Genomic DNA, 20,825 nt, shown 5'->3' on the forward strand with positions numbered 1-20,825 from the left:
GAAACAGGCCCTTTAGCCCATCATGTCCATGCCTGCCATCAAGCACCTATCTATTCTAATATTGACTAGCAAGCTACTCAGTTGTATCAAACAATCATACCTTACAAGTGATGTCCCAGACACCACCATCACCATCCCTGGGTCTGCCCTGCCGGTTGGACAGCAAAGGTGGCTAGGAATCCTGCGATGATTAACTCATCTCCTAACTCCCCAGAGCCTGTCCATCTACAAGGCACAGGTCAGGGGTGTGATGGAATACTCTCCACTTGCCTGGATGAGTGCAGCTCCCACATCACTCAAGAAACTGGACACCATCCAGGGCAAAGCAGCCCGCTTGATTGGCACATCCACATTCATTCACCTTCTCCACCACCGACACACAGTAGCGGCAGTGTGTACCATCTACAAGATGCACTGCAGGAATTCTCCAAGGCTCCTTCGACAGCACCTTCCGATCACACGACCAGTACCATCTGGAAGGACAAGGTCAGCAGATAGATGGGGCACCACCACCTGGAAGTTCCTCTCCAAGTCACTCAACATCCTAACTTGGAAATATACCCCCGTTCCTTCACTGGCACTGGGTCAAAATCTTGGAACTCCCTTCCTAACAGTACTGCAGGTGTAGCTACACCACATGGACTGCAACAATTCAAGGCAGCTCACCACCACCTTCTCAAGGGCAACCAGGGATGGGCAATAAATGCTGGTTCAGCCAGTGAAACCCACATCCCGTGAATTAATATATAAAAAAACAAAGGCAGTTACAACTGTATGAAGGCAGAGGTGGCTTAAGTGGACTGAGAAAATAAATTAAAATGCAGGACAGTAGACATTTAAGGCCATATATGATTCTCAAAGACATATTCCATTTAGAAAAAAAAGATTAGAGAAGGATGAACCATCCATGACTAAGGAAGTTAAGGACGGTATCAAATTGAAAGAAAAGGCATATAATATTATGACGGTTAGTGGGAGGCGAGAAAAGTGGGAGAAGTTTAGATAAAACCAAGGGTGACTAAAAAATAAAGAGGAAGAAAAGAAGAGTAAACTAGCAAGAAATACAAAGAGAGTCAGCAAGGCCTTCTACGAGTATATAAAAAGGAAAAGAGCAGCAAAAGCAAATGCTGGTCCCTTAGAAGATGAAACTAGAGAATTAATAAATGGAAACAAGCAAATGGTACAGACTTTGACCAAATATTTCATATGCTTTCGCAGTAGAAGACATTAAAAGAACGCAAGAACTAAAAACCAAAGCCCATATAGCTGGCCGGGCCTGCTCCGCCATTCAATCCAATCATGGTTAATCATGGGATTCGACTCAACTTTCTCACCGAGTCACCATATCCCCGATTTCCTGAGACACCAAAAATCTGTTTAACTCAGCCTTAAAACAGCGAAGAGAGAGCCGGGAGTTAAATTTAAAACAGCAAGGAGAAAGCTGAGAGTTTGGTATAAAACAGCAATGGAGCCAGCAGTTCGGTTTAAAACAGCGAGGAGAGCCGGGATATCTCTTCCCTGTCTTTTTTGATTGGCCAAGTGGTTTAAATCAGGAGACGCTATTACAGCTGAAGAGCAGAGTTAAGAAATTCACTTCTAAAATATTTAACATCCAAATTTACTAATTAAATAAAATAGCGATGGCTGTGCAGGCGACGTGCTGCAGCTGTAGTATGTGGGAGCTGGTGGATGCTGGTGTGATCCACGCTGACCACATCTGCAGCAAGTGTTGGCTGCTCGAGGAACTTCGGCTCAAAGTTGATGAGCTGGAGTCTGAACTGAGTACACAGCGACGCATCAGGGAGGGAGAAAGAGTTTGACTGCAAGTGAGGCAGGTCTGGAGGTTCAAAATTTAGCTTTGGAGGAGCCTCAGCCAGGGCCCTTGACCAATAGGTATGAGGTTCTTGCTCCCGATGTGGACGAGGGCACAGACTGTAGGGAGGATGAGCGAATTGACCACAACACTCTGGTACAGAGCGCCATTCAAGTGGGGGGAGAAAAGAGAAATGTAGCAGTAATAGGGGATAGCACAGTTAGGGGACTAGGTACTGTTCTCTGCAGTAAAGGCAGAGAGTACCAAAGGCTGTGTTGCCTACCTGGTGCCAAGGTTAAGGACACCTCTTCTGGTCTTGGAGAGGAACTTGGAGTGGGAGGGGAAGGATCCAGTTGTCGTGGTCCACCTAGGTAGCAACGACATAGGCAGGACTAAGAAAGAGCTTCTGCTGAGGGACTACAAGCAGCTCGGGGCTAAATTAAAAAGGACCACAAAGGTAATAATCTCCAGATTACTACCTAAGCCACGTGCAAAATGGAGTAGGGTAAATAAGATCAGAGGGGTAAATGCGTGGCTCAAAGATTGGTGTGGGAGAAATGAGTTCCGATGCATGCGGCACTGGCACCAGTGCTGGGGAAGGAGAAAGCTGCTCCATTGGAGCGGGCTTCATTTGAGCCATACTAGGACCAGTGTCCTGGCAAATAGTATACCTCCGGTTGCAGACACGACTTTAAATTATTTAGTGGAAGGGAAGGTTCAATTGAAGGGAAGTTTAAAAAATCAAAAAGAAACGAGAGAGCAGAGGTGCAGGATGGTGAAGAGGCGAACGATAATCAGTGTGACAAGAAGGGGCAGATAATATAAGCAGAGGAGTGCAGCAGAAATTAGAGCCAGAGTGAGCAATAATGGTAAGAAGTCAAAGCTTAAATCTCTATCTGAATGCACGCAGCATTTGTAACAAATAGCACAAATAGAAATAAATGAATATGACTTGATAGCTATTACAGAGATGTAGTGGCAAAGTGCCCAAGACTGGGAATTCAATATTCAAGGGTATTCGACATTCCAGAAAAATAGGCAAAAAGGTGGTGGGGTAGCTTTGTTAATAAAGGAAGGTATCAGTGCGGTGGTGAGTAGAGATATAGGTTCAATAGATCGTGATGTGGATTCAGTTTGGATGGAAATAAAGGACAGCAAGGAGAAGAAGTCACAGGTGGGAGTCGTCTATAGGCCCCCCCAAAGAGTCGCCTCATTGTAAGACAAAGTATAAATCAGGAAATAACTGAGGCACGTAAAAAGGGCACTACAATTGTCATAGGTGATTTTAATCTGCATATTGAGTGGAGAAATCAGATTAACAGCGGTAACATGGATGATGAACGTGTAGAATGAATCAGGTTTTGTTTCTTAGAGCAACACGTTGCAGAACCCACCCGGGAACAGGCTACTTTAGATCTAGTAATGTGTAATGAAGTGGGTTAATAAGAGATATCGTAATTAAGGATCCTCCAGGGGGTAGCGATCACAATGTGGTAGAATTTCAAATTCAGTTTGAGGGGAACAACTCGGGTCTCAAGCCAATGTCCTCAACTTAAAAAGGGACAATTACAGAGGTATGAAGAACAAGTTGTCTAAAGCAGGATGGGAAAATAAGGGAAAAGTCAGTGAATGAGCAGTGGAAGACATTTAAGCAGATATTTCATAATGCTAAGCAAAAATATATCCCGGTCAAAAGGAAGGACTCAATGAGAAAGATGAACCACCCGTGATCAACTAAGGTCGTCAAGGAGAGTTTCCAATCAAAAACTAAGGCATACAAGGCGGTAAAAACTAGTGGTAGGCCGGAGGATTGGGAATTTTTTCAGAACCAGCAGCGGATGACTAAAAAGCTAATAAACAGGGAGAAAATTGATTATGAAAGTAAATTGGCAAGAAATATAAAAACAAACAGCAAGGTCTTCTACAGGTACATAAAAAAAGAGTGGCTAAAGTGAGCGTGGGACCCTTGGAGGATGCAGCTGGAGATTTGATAACGGGGAACAGGAAAATGGCAGATAATTTAAACCAATATTTTGCATCAGTCTTCATGGTGGAGGACACTATAAACATCCCAAAGATATCAGATAAGCAAGGAGCTCATGGGAGGAGAGATCCTGGAACAGTCTCTATCACAAGGGACAAAGTATTTGACAAACCCATGGGTCTAAAGGCATACAAGTTGCCAGGACCTGATGGCCTGCATCCAAGGGTTTTAAAGGAAGTGGCTGCAGAGATAGTGGAGGTATTGGTCGAAATATTCTAGAACTCTCTGGATTCCAGAAGGGTCCCAGCAGATTGGAAAACTGCTAAAATGACGCCCCTGTTCAAGAAGGGAGGGAGACAAAAAGCAGGAAACTATAGGCCAGTCAGCCTAACATCTCTCGTTGGGAATGCTGGAGACCATTATTAAGGAAAAAATAGCAGGACATTTAGAAAAGCTTAATGCAATCAAACAGAGTCAACATGGTTTTGTGAACGGGAAATCATGTTTGACAAATTTGCTAGAGTTCTTTGAGGATATAACAAGTAAAGTTGATTAAAGGGGAAATCGCTAGATGTAGTACATTTATATTTCTAGACGGCATTCGATAAGGTGCCACATAAAAGGTTGTTGCTCAAGATAGGAACTCATGGTATTGGGGGTAATGTATTAGCATGGATTGATGATTGGCTAACACACAGAAGACAGAGTTGAGATTAATCGTCTTTTTCAGGTTGGAAAGACGTAACCAGTCGAGTGCCACAAGGATCAGTCCTAGGGCCTCAATTATTTACTATCTATATTAATGACTTGGAGGAGGGGGTAGACTGTAATGTTTCAACATTTGCTGAGTGAGTGGGCAAAAACTTGGCAGATGGAGTTTAATGTAGGAATGTGTGAGGTCATGCACTTTGGTAAGAAGAATCAAAAGGCAGACTATTATTTAAATGGAGGGAGACTCCAAAAAAGTACAGCACAGAGGAATCTGGGTGTTCTTGCGCATGAAACACAACAAGTTAGCATGTAGGTGCAGCAAGTAATTAAGAAGGCAAATGGAATTTTGGCCTGTATTGCTAAGGGGTTGGAGTTTAAAAATAGCGAAGTCTTGTTACAACTGTACAGGGTGTTTATGAGGCCACACCTGAAGTACTGTGTACAGTTTTGGTCCCCATTTTTAAGAAAGGATATATTGACAGTAAGGGATTCACAAGGAGATTCACTAGGCTGATTCCTGGAATGAAGGGGTTGACTTATCAAGAATGGCTAAACAGGTTAGGCCTTTATTCATTAGAGTTTAGAAGAATGAGGGGTGATCTTATTGAAACATACAGATTCTGAGGGGGCTTGACAGGGTAGATGTTGAGAAGATGTTTCCACTTGTGGGGGAATCTCAAACTTGGGGACATAGTTACAGAATAAGGGGACACTCATTCAAAATTGAGATGCGAAGGAATTTCTTCTCTCAAAGGGTAGTGAATGTTGGAATTCTCTACCAGAAAGAGTTGTGGAGGCTAGATCACAAAGTATTTAAAGAGGTAGATAGATAGATTTTTGAAATATCAGGGAGTTGAGGGCCATGAGGAGCTGGCACAAAAGAGGAGTCAAGGTCTGCGGCACATCAGCCATGATCTTCTTGAATGGCGGGAAAGGCTTGAGGGGCCAAATGGCCTTCTCCTACTCCTATTTCTTATTTTCTTAAGTATATTCAAGGCTAAAGATTCACAACCCTTATCCTGAAACTGTGCCCCCCTGTTCTACATTCCCCAAGTCAGGGGAAACAACATCTCAGTATCTACCCTGTCAAGCCCCTTCATACTGTACTGCCTCCAATGCAAGTATATCCTTCCTTAAATACGAAGGCCAAAACAGCGTATAGTATTCCTGGTATGGTTTTACCAAAGCCCTGTACAATTGTAGCAAGACTTTTTGATCCTTGTACTCCATTCCTCTTGCAATAAAAGCCAGCATGCCATTTGCTTTCCTAATTGCTTGCTGCACCTGCATGCTATCTTTGTACATTCCTTGTATGAGCACAACCAACTCTCTCTGAACATCAATATTTACAAGGTTCACTGCTTGTACAAAATATTTTACTTTCCTATTTTGACGCCCAAAGTGAATAACTTCACATTTCCCACATTATACTCCATCTACCATCTTGTTGCCCACTCACTTAACCTGTGTCTCTCTGGAGCCTCTTTGTGCCCTCCTCACAGTTTAAAGTCCTACCTAGCTTTGTATCATCACAGCCTGCCAACTTGTAAATGCATTCCAATAATAGAAAATCAGGGGCAAAAGGGAGGAAGAAACTAAAACTATAATCACTAGAGAAAAAGCACAAGGCAAATTTGGGCGACCAAATGCTAACAGTCCCTGGACCCGATTGTCTGCATCCCATGGTGTTAAAAGAAGCAACTGCAAAGACAGTAGATGCACTGGTTGTGATCTTCCATACTTCCCCGAATTCTGGTAAGGTCCCAGAAGATTGGAAAACTACAAATCTAATGCCTCTATTCAAATAAAGGGCATAAAAACATAAGAAATAGGGGCATGAGTAGACCATTTGGCCCATTGAGCTTGCTCCGCCATTCAATAAGATCATGGCTGTCTGCACCCCCATAAACCTCGACTCCCTCAATCAAAAATCAGTCCAACTTAGCCTTGAATATATTCAATGACCCAGCCTCCAATGTTTGCTGGGGAAGAGAATTCCCAAGACTAATAACAGTCAGAAGAAAGTCTTCCTCACCCCCATCTTAAATGAATGACCACTGATTTTTAAACTGTGCCCCCGGTTCTAGATTCCCCCACAAGGTGAAACATCCTCCAAGCGTCAGTCAAGCCCCCTCAGAATCTTATATGTTTCAAAAAGATCACCTCTCATTCTTCTAAGCTCCAAATGCTTCTCTGAACTTTTTCCAATGCAAGCAGATTCCTCCTTAAGTCAGCTGACCAAAACTGTGTACAGATATGGCCTCACCAATGCCCTGTACAACTGTTGCAAAATTTCCCTACTTTTATACTCCAGCCCTTTCAATCAAGGCAAACATTCCATTCTATTTGCCTTCCTAATTACTTGTACCTGCATGCTGGCTTGTGATGCATTTTGGGAGGACTAACACGGCAAGGAAAAACACAATGAATGGTAGGACCCTAGGAAGCACAGAGGATCAGAGGGACCTTGGTGTATACGTCCATAGATCCCTGAAAGCAGCAGCTCAGGTAGATATGGTGGTTAAGAAGGCATATGGGATACTTGCCTTTATTAGCTGAGGCAGAGAGTATAAGAGCAGGGAGGTTATGTTGGAGCTGTATAAAATGCTAATTAGGCCACAGCTGGAGTACTGTGTACAGTTCTGGTCCCCACACTCTAGGAAGGATGTGATTGCACTGGAGAGGGTGCAGAGGAGATTCACCAGGATGTTGCCTGGGCTGGAGCGTTTCAGCCATGGTGAGACTGGATAGGCTAGAGTTGTTTTCCTTAGGGCAGAGAAGGCTGAGGGGGAACCTGATAGAGGTAAATAAAATTATGACGGGGCATGGATAGGGTAGATAGGAAGAAACTTTTCCCCTTAGTGGAGGTGTCAATAACCAGGAGGCATAGATTTCAGGTAAGGGACAGGAGGTTTAGAGGGGGTTGAGGAAAAAATTTTTCACCCAGAGGATGGTTGGAACTGGAACACACTGCCTGAGGGGGTGGTAGAGGCAGGAACCCTCACAACATTTAAGAAGTATTTAGATGAGCATTTGAAACGCTGCAGCATACAGGGCTACGGGCGAAGCATTCGAAAATGGGATTAGAATTAGATAGGTACTTGATGGCCGGCACGGACATGATGGGCCAAAGGGCCTGTTTCTCTGCTGTATAACTCTGTATACAAGGACGTCCAGATCCCTCTGTACCGCAGCATTCTGCAGATCTCTCCATTTGAATAATAGTGTTTTTCTATTCTTCCCAAAGTGGACAACTTCATTTTCCTACATATTCCTTCTGCCAAATTTTTGCCTATTCGCTTTCTATATTCCTTTGCAGACTGTCTCCTCTTTACCACCTATCTTTGTATCATCGGCAAATTTGTTACACTACACTTGGTCCCTCCATCCAAGTCATTAACATAGATAGTAAATAGTTGAGGCCCCGGCACTGATGCCTGTGGCACACCTACTAGCTACAGTTTGCCATCTTGAAAATAATCCATTTATCCTGACTCTGTTTCCTGTTAGTTAGCTAATCCTTTATCCATGCTATTATACTACCCACAGAACCATGAGCTCTTATCTTGTGCAAAAATCTTTATATGGCACCTTATGCCTTTCATAAATCCAAATGCACTATATCTGGTTTCCCTTTATCCACCCTGCTAGTTGCATCCTCAAAGAACTCTAACACATTTGTCAAACACAATTTCTCATTCATAAAATCATGTTGACTCTGCTTAATTGTTTTATGATTTTCTAAATGTCCTGCCACTACTTACTTAATAACAGATTCTAGCATTTGCCGATGATAGATGTTAGGCTAAATGGCCTATTGTTTGCTGCTTTCTGTCTCCCTCTTTCCTTGAACAGTGGTGTTACATTTGTTTTTCCATCTGCTGGGGCTTCTTCAGAATCCAGGGAATTTTGGAAGATTACAACCAATGCATCCATTTCCTTTCTGACCCTAGAATGCAGGCCATCAGGTCCAGTGGACCTGTCAGCCTTTGGTTCCATTATTTGCCAAATACTTTTTTTCTCATGATCATGATTGTTTTAAAGTTCCTCTCTCCCTTTTGCCTTTTGATTTTTTTTACCATTCTGAGGTTGTAACGAGTAGTGTGAGTGAGGAACCACCAGTGGATGTAGTGTTTTTGGATTTTCCAGTGGCCCCTTGCACTAGATTCTCCCACAAGAGGAAACATCCTCTCTAAATCCACCCTGTCAAGTCCCCGCAGGATCTTATATGTTTCAATCAAGTCACCTCTTACTCTTCTAAACTCCAGCTGATACAAGCCTAGCCTGTCCAACCTTTTCTCCCAAGACAACCCACCCATTCCAGGTATTAGTTGAGTGAACCTTGTCTGAACTGCTTCCAACTCATTTATATCCTTCCTTAAATGAATACAGTGCAGATGTGGTCTCACCAATGCCCTACATTACTGAAGCATAACCTCCCTACTTTTGTATTCAATTCCCCTCGCAATAAATGACAGCTTTCCTAATTAGTTGCTGTACTTGCATACCTCAATTCTGCAATCTCTCTCCGTTTAAATAGTATGCTTTTTATTTTTGCTGCCAAAATGGACAATTTCACACTTTACCACATTATACTCCATTTGCCAGATCTTTGCCCAATCACTTAACCTATCTATCCTCCTTTGTAGCCTCCTTGTGTGCTCTTCACTCAGACGATTTCCCAGCAATTGCCTGGGAAGTTCAAATTTCTGTTGGGCAATTGCCCTGCAACTGGAACCATCCAAACTTCGGATAGTTCCAACTAACTTACAGTTTTAATTACCCAGGGAAAGTTAGAAGAATTAAAACCACTTCTAATTCCTGGGTAACAAGAGTACTGACCCCCACCCCTCAAGGGACAACCCCCACAGGGCTCCCCCGACTGGCCCCCGACTTCCACGAGGCTTCCAGCACCGACCCCGCGCCACTGACCGTCCAGCTCCAACCCCATCCCCCACCAGGAGGGCACATCAAAAGCATCCGGCAGGAGAATGGTTACCCTGATCAGATCATTTCGTGCTGTATATTACACAAGCTGTATATTACGCTGTATATTATGGGCCTAAGGCAATCACTTACAGCCCTGAAAGGTGCCCAACCTACCTCAAATTATCCTAGAAAAGCAAGGTATCTCAAAAATTTGAGCAACAGGTGAAGCTAGCTGTTTAACGCTGCTACTATGCAGCAGCAACACGCCACTAACTGGATGCTGCCATCAAACCAAAACACGTTCTGCCTATCACACAAATGAGTAATGTGGTGTATGAATTTCAGTGCCAGTGTGATGCTAGGTATGTTGGCCATACGTCCCAAAGACTGGCAGATCATATCGAGATACAGACCATACCCAGCCAGACCGTGCATGCAAAACTCAAAACAGTGTCCAACATTAGATGTGATTCCACAATTGGACAACATGTGCTAAATAATCCTCAGTGTGCTAAGAATTACGCTGAAAACCAATTTAAGATTGTCGGTCGGGCTCGTCTGTGTGGCACATTTGCGTGTACTGGAAACTACATATATTAATACACAGGGCCCTATTCTTACTCCAATCTTACTGATATGCTAAACAACTCTGCCGGTGGCCCATTTTCCATAATGTGCAACAGAATCTGACGAATATAAGTGATCTTAAAAAATCAAAGCATTTTCAACAACTGGGATAGCATTTGTTCATATATAATGCACTGATTGCAATGTATTCTTTTGAGCTAGGTTCTTAGCAAAAAAAACAGATATGGAATAAAACAATTCCAGTTTCCTACAGAAAACTGCAGAACAACTATGAAATATGCTATGTTTTGATGTGATTCTTAATTACACTATTTAGAACCATTTCAAGTTGCGCTCAAATGCATGTTATGCTTCAAATTTGTATTATTGCAAAAGGCACAAATAGAACGAACTTGCATTTATAAGGCAGAATCACAAAGATATGAAATAGTTTATTGGTGATAGATTGTTGATGATTTATGTTGGCCTCATCCGGAGGTCCACAGCATTACAGATGCCAGTCTTGAGCCAATTTGATTCACTCCACGCGGTATCAAGAAATGGCTAAAGGCACTGGATACTACAAAGGCTGTGGGCGCTGACAACATTCCGGCAACGGTATTGAAGACCTGTACTGCAGAACTTGCCATGCCCCTAGCCAAGCTAGATGCTACAATACTAGCATCTACCCAACAATGTGGAAATTTTCCCAGCTATGTCCTGTCCACAGAAAGCAGGGCAAATCCAGCCCAGCTAATTACCACCACATCAGTCTACACTATCATTGGCAGTGATGGAAGGTGTTGTTGTCAGTGCTATCAAGAGGCACTCACTCAGCAATAACCTGCTTACTGACGCTCAGTTTTGTTCCGCCAGGGCCATTCAGCTCCTCACCTCATTACAACATTGGTCCAAACATGGAGGGTAGAATGTGGGAGACAAACCAGGGGTGTTTTGGAATATTCGAGTCTATAGGTAATGAAGGGTTTGAGCAGGTTCCAAGTTAAAAAGATTTAAAATATATATTAATAGTCTTTGCTATATGTACTACCGTATCATATCTAAAGAAGGAAACCCTAAAAAAATTCAACAAATACAGGAGATACATTCACTAATAAAAGGAGTAACTGAGAATGAAAAAGGAGCCCCTGACAACAAAAAAATTGCCCTCGCAAAAATCTCAAGAGCCCTCAAAAAATACATTTTGACCCCGACTGCACAAATACCAAAATATCTTTATTTTCCAAAAAGAAATGGTTAAAGGTAAACACTACTTGTATTCAGTTATTGCCACTTTCCTGTATTTATTTTACCTTTAAGATTGAGCAGTTTATCCTACCATTTTCTTCCTTTTGAATTTTGCAATAACTTATTTGCCCTCTCGCTCCCACTGTCTATTTGAAGGTCTAGTAATATCGAATACATTTTTAATTAATTGGTAAAAACTGATTTCTGCTCACCATATTATAAAGATCTCAAGACCAATATGGTAAATTTCTGATATGGTTTTCAGTGTCCAAACAGGAAATAACCTTTGACTGACGAATTTGCTCACTGACTCCAAAAAAAAGCCAAAAGCTTTCCAACCAGATGCCCCATATTCCATTCACAGAACTATCTATATTGCAAAGGATTCTTAACTTTACGATACCTCCTTCAGCCATACCAAGGCAAAGACCATATCACAAAATTCTCCACCTTTTTCCAATCCAACAAATCATATCAAGTGCAGAAGTGCATAATTTGAACAACTTTCAACAATGCAATAAATAAATATTTTATATATTTTCACACTGCGCATCATATAGTGATTTGTAGTGAAGTATAGCACTGGATATAACCCAGTGTACACACCAAAAACAGTGGAAGTTAATGGCTTTGAGCTATTATTCGTAGAAATAAGAATTCAAGTTAATAGGAAAATAAAATATCGCAATCTCAACTCTGGCAGAATGAATAAATGGCCCGGCAGAAGTCCAACACTGCAAAACGTCCATTATCAAAAATCAGCAAGTTACAGCAATTCCAAAGATTTCCTAGCATTCTAAGCAAAAACTCCACTCTCCTGCATATATTAGAAAAATAAGTCAGTATTCTATTACTGCACCAATTTAGAGAAATAATACAACTTTGCATTGAAGTAGCATTAGAACATTACACTCAGTTTGAGACAAAGTTATCCAAAGTAATACCATTAAACTTTATTTGGGGTAATGGGGTTAGAGGATGAAAGGAAGAGACAGAGTAGATCCCTCGTACACCATGGCTATCCACCAAGAAGTAAACTCTCAAATGTAGCAAATAAAGCCTTATGGCCTTTCAAGGTAGACTATTGTAAAGGATTGCACAAAGACAATGGTCATATTGCAGTATTAATAAACTGTTTAATTGTTCCACCAACTTGAAACCAATTATATTTACATTGTCAGCTGAAACACAAAATAAGATCAGAAACTGCCAAAAGCTGTGTCATAACCAATATGGTCAAAACACTGCAATGAACTGAGCTGTACAAATTAGAAATACTTTATTGGTAATCTTCAGCATAAAATGAAAGGAAACCCAAGCACGAGTCGAGTTCTCTTGAAAGGTCATCGGCCTGAAACGTTAACTCTTTCGCCACAAATGCTCCTTGACCCACTGAGAGAGTTGTTCAGCACCGTGTTTTCATTTTGTCTCAAACTGATGGGGATCTCAGAAAACAAAGCATATACCCCACCCCCCCAAAGAATCTTGAAAAATGACTTTAACAAGAAACGTCTAACCATACCTTTAGCCTTTTGACTAATTCATCGTTGGAGATTTTGTCAGTAATTTCCTTAACACCAGGAGGGTAGATGATGATCTTTCCATCTGCAGATTTGGGTTGTGGGAAAGCCATCCTTCCAGTTTTCCCTTTCTGTAGATCACTACCGGCCTCTGCTGGTCAAACACAAGTTTAAAATGTTACTCAAAGCTTTTTCCGTCATCTCCATTCTTTCCTCAATTAAATAATCAGAATAAATAACACGACAGACCTGCGTGGACCGATTTCGTTCATAAAGATAATGAATGTTGGCGGCCGGACTGGGCAGGAGACTCAGTAAAAGGTGCCTCACGGCCTTGCAGCCGCAACATGTTCCCCCGTCACTTTCTGGACTTGGGGAAGAGGTGGGGGGTGGGGGAAGAGAAGAAACGTCCCAAAACTCCTCTCAATCGGCCTGCGTTTTACCTGAACCCGGGCGAGAATCTAAAGAGAGTGACTTTCCTTCACCCGCCGCCCCCCCATCTCACTCTCACCCTCACCTCCCCAAACGGGCAGGAGCCGCTCGAGCCGCCCGCCCGCCAACCTCGCGCCGCCGCCACAAAAAGTTCTGGCGCACGGGCTCCTCGGGCCTACAAACTCAGGCCTCGGCACCAGCAACAACATCTACAGCAGCCGCAGATTCCCAGCCCGTTTATTTACAACTTGGCGGTGGCGCGGGAGGAGCGGGAGCGCGAATCCGGGAAACACTCTGTAATATCCCGCCATAAATTACAACAAATCGGAGAACAGGCCGCGGCCGAGTTCAGACCGCGGCTGTCGCTTCATCGACTTATTTTGTTTCCACAACTTCGCATCACCGCCACGGAATTTTCCTTCTCTAAATAAAATAAAAAGGAATGGCGGGTTCTGCTCGGCCCAGTCCGGCCATCCCACCGCTCCGCGCACTGTCCCGCTCGAGCTCTGAAATATCCCGGCCAACGGGCGGGAGGCTGAAAGCGGGCCGGCCAACCGGCCGGGCCGCGGCAGCTACATTCCCGGCGCTGGCAGCGGCACTCACCTCATGAATCCCGCCGGTTCTCGCTCAGGTGTCCAGGGACCAGGAGTTTCACAGAGTCGCACCGAGCGGCGGCAGCAGGACGGAGCCGAGGAACAACGGACAGAGCGGCCACAACACGCCACAGGGACCCGAGAGGGACAGCGCCGCCTAGAGAGGAGGAGAACCGGAGAGACAGCGCGACCCCTAGGTCGGCGGGCGCTTGCGGCAGCGCCACCTAACCAGGAGGAGCAGAGGCACGCGCGCCAGCGACAACCACAGCGCCACCTACCCAGGAGGAGGATTTCTTCGTCACTTCGATGTGTCACTGGTTTAAAATCCCCAATGGTGCTTAAGGGTCTTGAGAACAAGATTTACCAACCCACTAAAAGTCAGCACAGGTAGAGTTATTGTTTCAAGAGCAAAATATTGCGGAATCTGGAAATCTGAAATGAAAACAGAAAATAAAAGCAAGAAACTGCGAATGCTGGAAATCCAAAACAAAAATACCTGGAAAAACTCAGCAGGTCTGGCAGCATCTGCGGAGAGGAACACAGTTAACGTTTCGAGTCCGCATGAGAGGTGAATTATAAACTGGTTTAAGGGGGGGTGGGACAAGTAGAGCTGGATAGAAGGCCAGTGATAGGTGGAGATAACCAAAAGATGTCACAGACAAAAGAACAAAGAGGTGTTGAAGGTGGTGATATTATCTAAGGAATGTGCTAATTAAGGGTAGAAAGCAGGACGAGCAAGGTACAGATAGCCCGAGTGGGGGTGGGGTGGAGGAATCGAAAAAGGCTAAAAGGTAGAGATAAAACAATGGATGGAAATACATTTAAAAATAATGGAAATAGGTGGGAAAAGAAAAATCTATATTAATTATTGGAAAAAACAAAAAGGAGGGGGGAAATCGGAAAGGGGGTGGGGATGGAGGAGAGAGTTCGTGATCTAAAATTGTTGAATTCAATATTCAGTCCGGAAGGCTGTAAAGTGCCTAGTCGGAAGATGAGGTACTGTTCCTCCAGTTTGCGTTGAGCTTCACTGGAACATTGCAGCAAGCCAAGGACGGACATGTGGGCATGAGAGCAGGGTGGAGTGTTGAAATGGCAAGCAACAGGGAGGTCTGGGTAATGCTTGCAGACAGACTGAAGGTGTTCTGCAAAGCAGTCATCCAGTCTGCGTTTGGTCTCTCCAATGTAGAGGAAACCGCATTGGGAGCAACGAATGCAGTAGACTAAGTTGAGGAAAGTGCAAGTGAAATGCTGCTTCACTTGAAAGGAGTGTTTGGGCCCTTGGACGGTGAGGAGGGGGGAAGTAAAGGGGAAGGTGTTGCACCTTCTGTTGTATGGGAAGGTGCCGTGGGAGGGGGTTGAGGTGTAGGGGGTGATGGAGGAGTGGACCAGGGTGTCACGGAGGGAATGATCCCTATGGAATGCCACCGGGGGGGGAGTGAAGGGAAGATGTGTTTGGTGGTGGCATCATGCTGGAGTTGGCAGAAATGGCGGAGGATGATTCTTTGAATGCGGAGGCTGGTGGGGTGATAAGTGAGGACAAGGGGGACCCTATCATGGTTCTGGGAGGGAGAAGAAGGTGTGAGGGCGGATGCGCGGGAGATGGGCCGGACACGGTTGAGGGCCCTGTTAACCACCGTGGGTGGAAAACCTCGGTTAAGGAAAAAGGAGGACATGTCAGAGGAACAGTTTTTGAAAGTGGCATCATCAGAACAGATGCGACAGAGGCGAAGGAACTGGGAGAGTGGGTTGGAGTCCTTACAGGAAGCGGGGTGTGAGGAGCTGTAGTCGAGGTAGCTGTGGGAGTCGGTAGGCTTGTAATGGATATTGGTGGACAGTCTATCACCAGAAATTGAGACAGAGAGGTCAAGGAAGGGAAGGGAAGTGTCAGAGATGGACCATGTGAAAATGATGGAGGGGTGGAAATTGGAAGCAAAATTAATACATTTTTCCAGGTCCAGACGAGAGCATGAAGCAGCACCGAAGTAATCATCGATGTACCGGAGAAAGAGTTGTGGGAGGGGGCCAGAGTAGGAGTGGAACAAGGAACGTTCCACATACCCCATAAAGAGACAGGCATAGCTGGGGCCCAGGCGGGTACCCATAGCCACACCTTTTATTTGGAGGAAGTGAGAGGAGTTTAAGGAGAAATTGTTCAGTGTGAGAACAAGTTCAGCCAGACGGAGGAGAGTAGTGGTGGATGGGGATTGTTCGGGCCTCTGTTCGAGGAAGAAGCGGAGAGCCATCAGATCATCCCGGTGGGGGATGGAGTTGTAGAGGGATTGGACGTCCATGGTGAAGAGGAGGCGGTTGGGGCCAGGGAACTGGAAATTGTTGATATGATGTAGGGTGTCAGAGGAATCACGGATGTAGGTGGGAAGGGACTGGACAATGGGAGAGAGAATGGAGTCAAGATAGCAAGAAATGAGTTCCGTGGGGCAGGAACAGGCTGACACGATCGGTCTGCCGGGTCAGTCCTGTTTGTGGATTTTGGCTAGGAGGTAGAAGTGGGCCGTCCGAGGTTGGGAGACTATGAGGTTGTAAGCTGTGGAAGGAAGATCTCCAGAGGAGATGAGGTCAGTAACAGTCCTGGAAACAATGGCTTGATGTTCAGTGGTGGGGTCATGGTTCAGGGAGAGGTAGGAGGAGGTGTCTGCGAGTTGACGCTCAGCCTCTGCGAGGTAGAGGTCAGTGCACCAGACAACAACAGCACCACCCTTGTCAGAGGGTTTGATGACAATGTCTGCGTTGGACCTGAGAGAACGGAGTGCAGCAAGTTCAGAGAGAGACAGGTTAGAATGGGTGAGAGGAGCAGAGAAATTGAGACGACTAATGTCACGCCGACAGTTCTCAATTAAAAGATCAAGAGAAGATAAGAATCCAGAGGGAGGGGTCCAGGTGGAGGGAGAATATTGGAGGTGGGTAAAAGGATCCGTTGAACGGGGAGAGGACTCCTGCCCAAAGAAGTGAGCACGGAGACGAAGGCGGCGGTAGAAGAGTTCAGCATCGTGCCGAGCCCGAAATTCATTGAGATGAGGGCGTAAGGGTATGAAACTAAGTCCCTTGCTGAGTACTGAACATTCAATGTCGGAGAGGGGAAGGTCAGGGGGTATGGTGAATACACGGCCGGGGCTGGGATTGGAAGACGGGATGGGGACAGAGGGACAGGCAGGGGTGGAGGATCCTGGATGGGTGTTGGTGTCGATGAGTTGCTGGAGCTTGTGTTCCTTTGCACCTGAAAAGAGACAAACTTTCTTGTTGAGGCGTCGGATGAGACGAAGAATAAAATGAAACTGAAAATGAAAACAGAAAATGCTTGGCAGGTCTGGTGGCATCTGGAGAAAGAAAGAGTTCACGCCTCATGTCAATGACTTTTCTCAGAACTCTGACCAAAAGTCACCAACGTGAATGCTTCTCTATCTTCACAAATACTGCCAGTCCTGCTAAGTATTTATAGAGTGGCTCCCAAATGCCCAGTTTCTGTTTGACCTTGACTATACATTGCTCCCAGTTTTTGCTATACGCCCCAGCCCCTACAAAGGATATCAGGTAGTTCGGAAGAAGAGCAATATTTGAGTTGAAACTTTGACTCTGTCTATCTGGTACAAATGCTACCAGACCTGCTGAGTATTTCCAACACTTTTTGTGTTTCAGCTGATAAGTTGAGTTCAGTACAAGAGTTAGAACCATTGAAAAGTTACAGCACAGAAAGGAGCCATTCAGCCCATTTTATCTGCACCAGCCAAAAAAAGAAAAATAAATTTTTAATTCATTTTTAATCCCACTTTCCAGTACCTGGTCCTTGCAGGTTACAGCACGTCAGGTTCAGACCCAGGTACCTTTTAAATGAGTTGAGCATTTCAGCCTCAGCCAACAACTTCAGCAATGAATTCCAGGTACCCACCACCCTCTGGGTGAAAATGTTTTTACTAATGTCCTCCCTAATCCTTCTACCAATCGCCTTAAATCTATGCCCCCTGATAATTGACAGGTCTTTCCTGTCTACCCTATCTAGGCCCCTCATAATTTTGTACACCTCAATTAGGTCACCCCTCAGCCTGCTCTGTTCTGAGGAAAATGTTTCCTCATAGCTGCAATTTTCAAGCCCAACAACATTCTTGTAAACCTCATATCTACTGTCTGACCAGAATGCTACACAAAATTCCAGCTGGGGCCGAACCAGCATTTTATACAGTTCCAGCATTACATCCCTGTTTTTGTATTCAATACCTCATTGAATAAAGGAAAGCATTCCATATGCTTTTTTACCACTTTATTCACCTGCCCTGCCATCTTCAAGGACCTGTGGACATGCACTCCAAAGGCTCATCACTTCCTCAGCCCCTCTCAATATCCTCCTGTTTATTGAGTATTCCCTTGCTTTGTGTGCCCTCCCCAAATACATTACCTCACGCTTTCCTGGGCTGAGTTCCATTTGGCACTTTTCTGCTCACTCGACCAAACCATTGATATCATTCTGGAGACAACAGCTATCCTCTTCAGTATCAACTATACGGCCAATTTTTGTGTCATCTGCTAATTTCCCAATCGTGACTCCAACATTTAAGTCCAAATCGTTAATCTATACAAGAAACAGCAAGGGGCCCAACACTGAGCCCTGTGAAACGCCACTGGAAACTGCTTTCCATTCACAAAAACATCCATCAACCATTATGCTTTGTTTCCTGTCACTGGGCCAATTTTGGATCCAACTCGCCACCTATACCTGTATCCCATGGGATCTCACTTTTCTGACCAGTCTGCCATGTGGGAGCTTGTCAAGTGCCTTACTAAAATCCATGTAGACAGCATCCACTGCACTACCCTCATCAATCTTCCTTGTTACTTCCTCAAAAAATTCTATTAAGTTAGTAAGGCATGATCTTCCCCTCATAAAACCATGCTGATTATCCCTGATCAATCCGTGCCTTTCTAAGTGACGGTTTATCCTTTCTCTCAGAATTGATTCCAATAATTTGCCTACCGCTGAAGTCAGGCTGAGCAGCCTATGATTTTCTGGTCTATCCCTCACACCCTTCCCTCGCCTGTATTTAGTGGAGATTGGAAAATGATCCTCAGAGCATCCGCTATTTCCTTCCTGGCTTCCTTTAACATCCTGGGATACAATCCATCCAGCCCTTGAGATTTCCCCTTTCGAGGATGCCAGTTCCTCCAGTATTCCCTCTCTCATGATGTTTATTGTATCTAAATTTTACATTCCTCCTCCTTAACTAGAATGTCTGCATCATCCCTCTCCTTAGTGAAGACGGAGACAAAGTACTTATTGAGAAACCTGCCCACATCTTCAACATCAACGCACAAGTTACCATGTACATCTCTGATAGGCCCTGCCTTTTCCTTAGCTATTCTCTTGCTCTTAATGTACTGGTAAAACATCTTTGGGTTTTCTTTGATCTTACCTGTCAATATTTTTTCGTATCCTCCCTTTGCTTTCCTAATTTCCATTTTTACTTCACCCCTGTACTTTCAATACTCCTCGAGGCTTTCCACAATATTAAGCTTTTTGTGACTGTCTTAAGCGATCTTTTACTGCTTTATCGTACGCTGCATGCTTCTTTGGCAGTACCACCCTTTTTCTTTGTGGGGACGTGTCTATACTGTGTCTGCAGGATCTCGCTTTTGAATACCTCCCAGTGATTTGACACTATTTTCCCTTCTAGTAGCTGTATCCAGCCCACTTACACCAGTTCACCTCTCAGCTTTGTAAAATGTGTTTTCCCCCAATTTAAAACTTTTACTCCTGTTCTATATTTGTCCTTTTCCATAATGATGCTAAATCTAACTGTATAATGGTCACTATCTCCAAAATGGTCACCCACTACTACTTCATCCACTTGCTTCATTTCCTATGACAAATCTAGAATTGCACCCCCCCCATTGGGCTTGTTACGTGCTGGCTGAAAAAGGTCTATTCAATGCAGATCAAGATTGTTGTGCCCTCTGTGCCCTTCACACTGTTCATGTCCCAACTGATATTAGGGTAGTTAAAGTCTCCAACTATTACTGCCCTATTGTTTTGCACTCAGAAATTTGCCTACATATTTGCTCTTCTAAGTCCCTTCCATTATTTGGGGGTCTATAGTACTCTCTTAGCAATGTGGCTGCCCCTTTTTTATTTCTCAGCTCAATCCATATACGGCCTCATTTGATGCTTCATTTAGTATATCATCTCTCCTCACAGCTGTAATTGTTTCTTTAACCAATAATGCTACACCCCCCCACCTTTTTAATCCCCCTCTATCCTGCCTGAAAACTCTATATCGAGGGATGTTGAGCTGCCATTTTTGCCCATCTTAAGCCAAGTTTCCGTTATAGAAATGATATCATGCTGCCATGTATCTGTCTGTGCCCTCAGCTCATTGACTTTATTTGCTATTTACATTTACATATACCCCTTTTAACATTGCCAAATTCCTGTGCTGTACACTTTTCAACCTGTGCTTCTTCTGTCTTTCTGAGTAACTCATGAATTCTCCATCTCCCGGTCCCTGTTCTGAATTTGCCCCCAGCCCCTGCCAATCTAGCTTAAACCCCCACCAACAGCACTAGCAAATCTACCTGCAAGGATATTCGTCCCAGTCCTGTTCAGGTGTGTACCATCCAGCTTATAACGGTCCCACCTTCCCCAACTATTACTGCCCTATTGTTTTGCACTCAGAAATTTACCTACATATTTGCTCTTCTTCCCCACCTTCTCCACCTTCCCCAGGAGATAGCTGAAGAGATAGTGGAGGCGTTAGTGGTGATCTTTCAGAAATCACTGGAGTCAGGGAGGGTCCCAGAGGACTGGAAAATTGCTAATGTAACCCCCCTGTTTAAGAAGGGAGTGAGGCAAAAGACGGGAAATTACAGGCCGATTAGCCTGACCTCGGTCGTTGGAAAGATTTTAGAGTCCATTATTAAGGATGAGATTTCAGAATACTTGGAAGTGCATGGTAAAATCGCGCAAAGTCAGCATGGTTTCATCAAAGGGAGGTCATGCCTGACAAATCTGTTAGAATTCTTTGAGG

At 44.3% G+C, this 20,825-nt stretch overlaps 1 protein-coding gene and 1 long non-coding RNA gene across 7 annotated transcripts in view; one reads left to right on the top strand and one right to left on the bottom strand.

Moving 5' to 3' along the window:
- Positions 1-13,960, bottom strand: part of pds5a (PDS5 cohesin associated factor A) — a 244,986-nt gene extending 231,026 nt beyond the window's left edge. For 5 of the 6 annotated variants that reach the window (XM_078546583.1, XM_078546588.1, XM_078546568.1 and 2 more), the window contains exons 1-2: positions 13,808-13,960; positions 12,775-12,923 (exon numbers count right to left, since the gene is read on the bottom strand). In XM_078546583.1, the coding sequence (XP_078402709.1) occupies positions 12,775-12,885 (111 nt within the window). In that variant the 5' untranslated portion in view covers positions 12,886-12,923; positions 13,808-13,960. Of the gene's footprint in view, positions 1-12,774; positions 12,927-13,807 lie in introns of all 6 variants that reach the window. The other variant, XM_078546559.1, reaches the window with a different exon arrangement.
- LOC144683608 (uncharacterized) overlaps positions 1-20,825 on the top strand; it is a 559,012-nt gene that overhangs the window by 411,417 nt on the left and 126,770 nt on the right. The gene's annotated exons all lie outside the window — the stretch shown is intronic.

The sequence above is a fragment of the Cetorhinus maximus genome, chromosome 1, assembly GCF_964194155.1.
Source record: "Cetorhinus maximus chromosome 1, sCetMax3.hap1.1, whole genome shotgun sequence".
Lineage (NCBI taxonomy): Eukaryota > Metazoa > Chordata > Chondrichthyes > Lamniformes > Cetorhinidae > Cetorhinus > Cetorhinus maximus.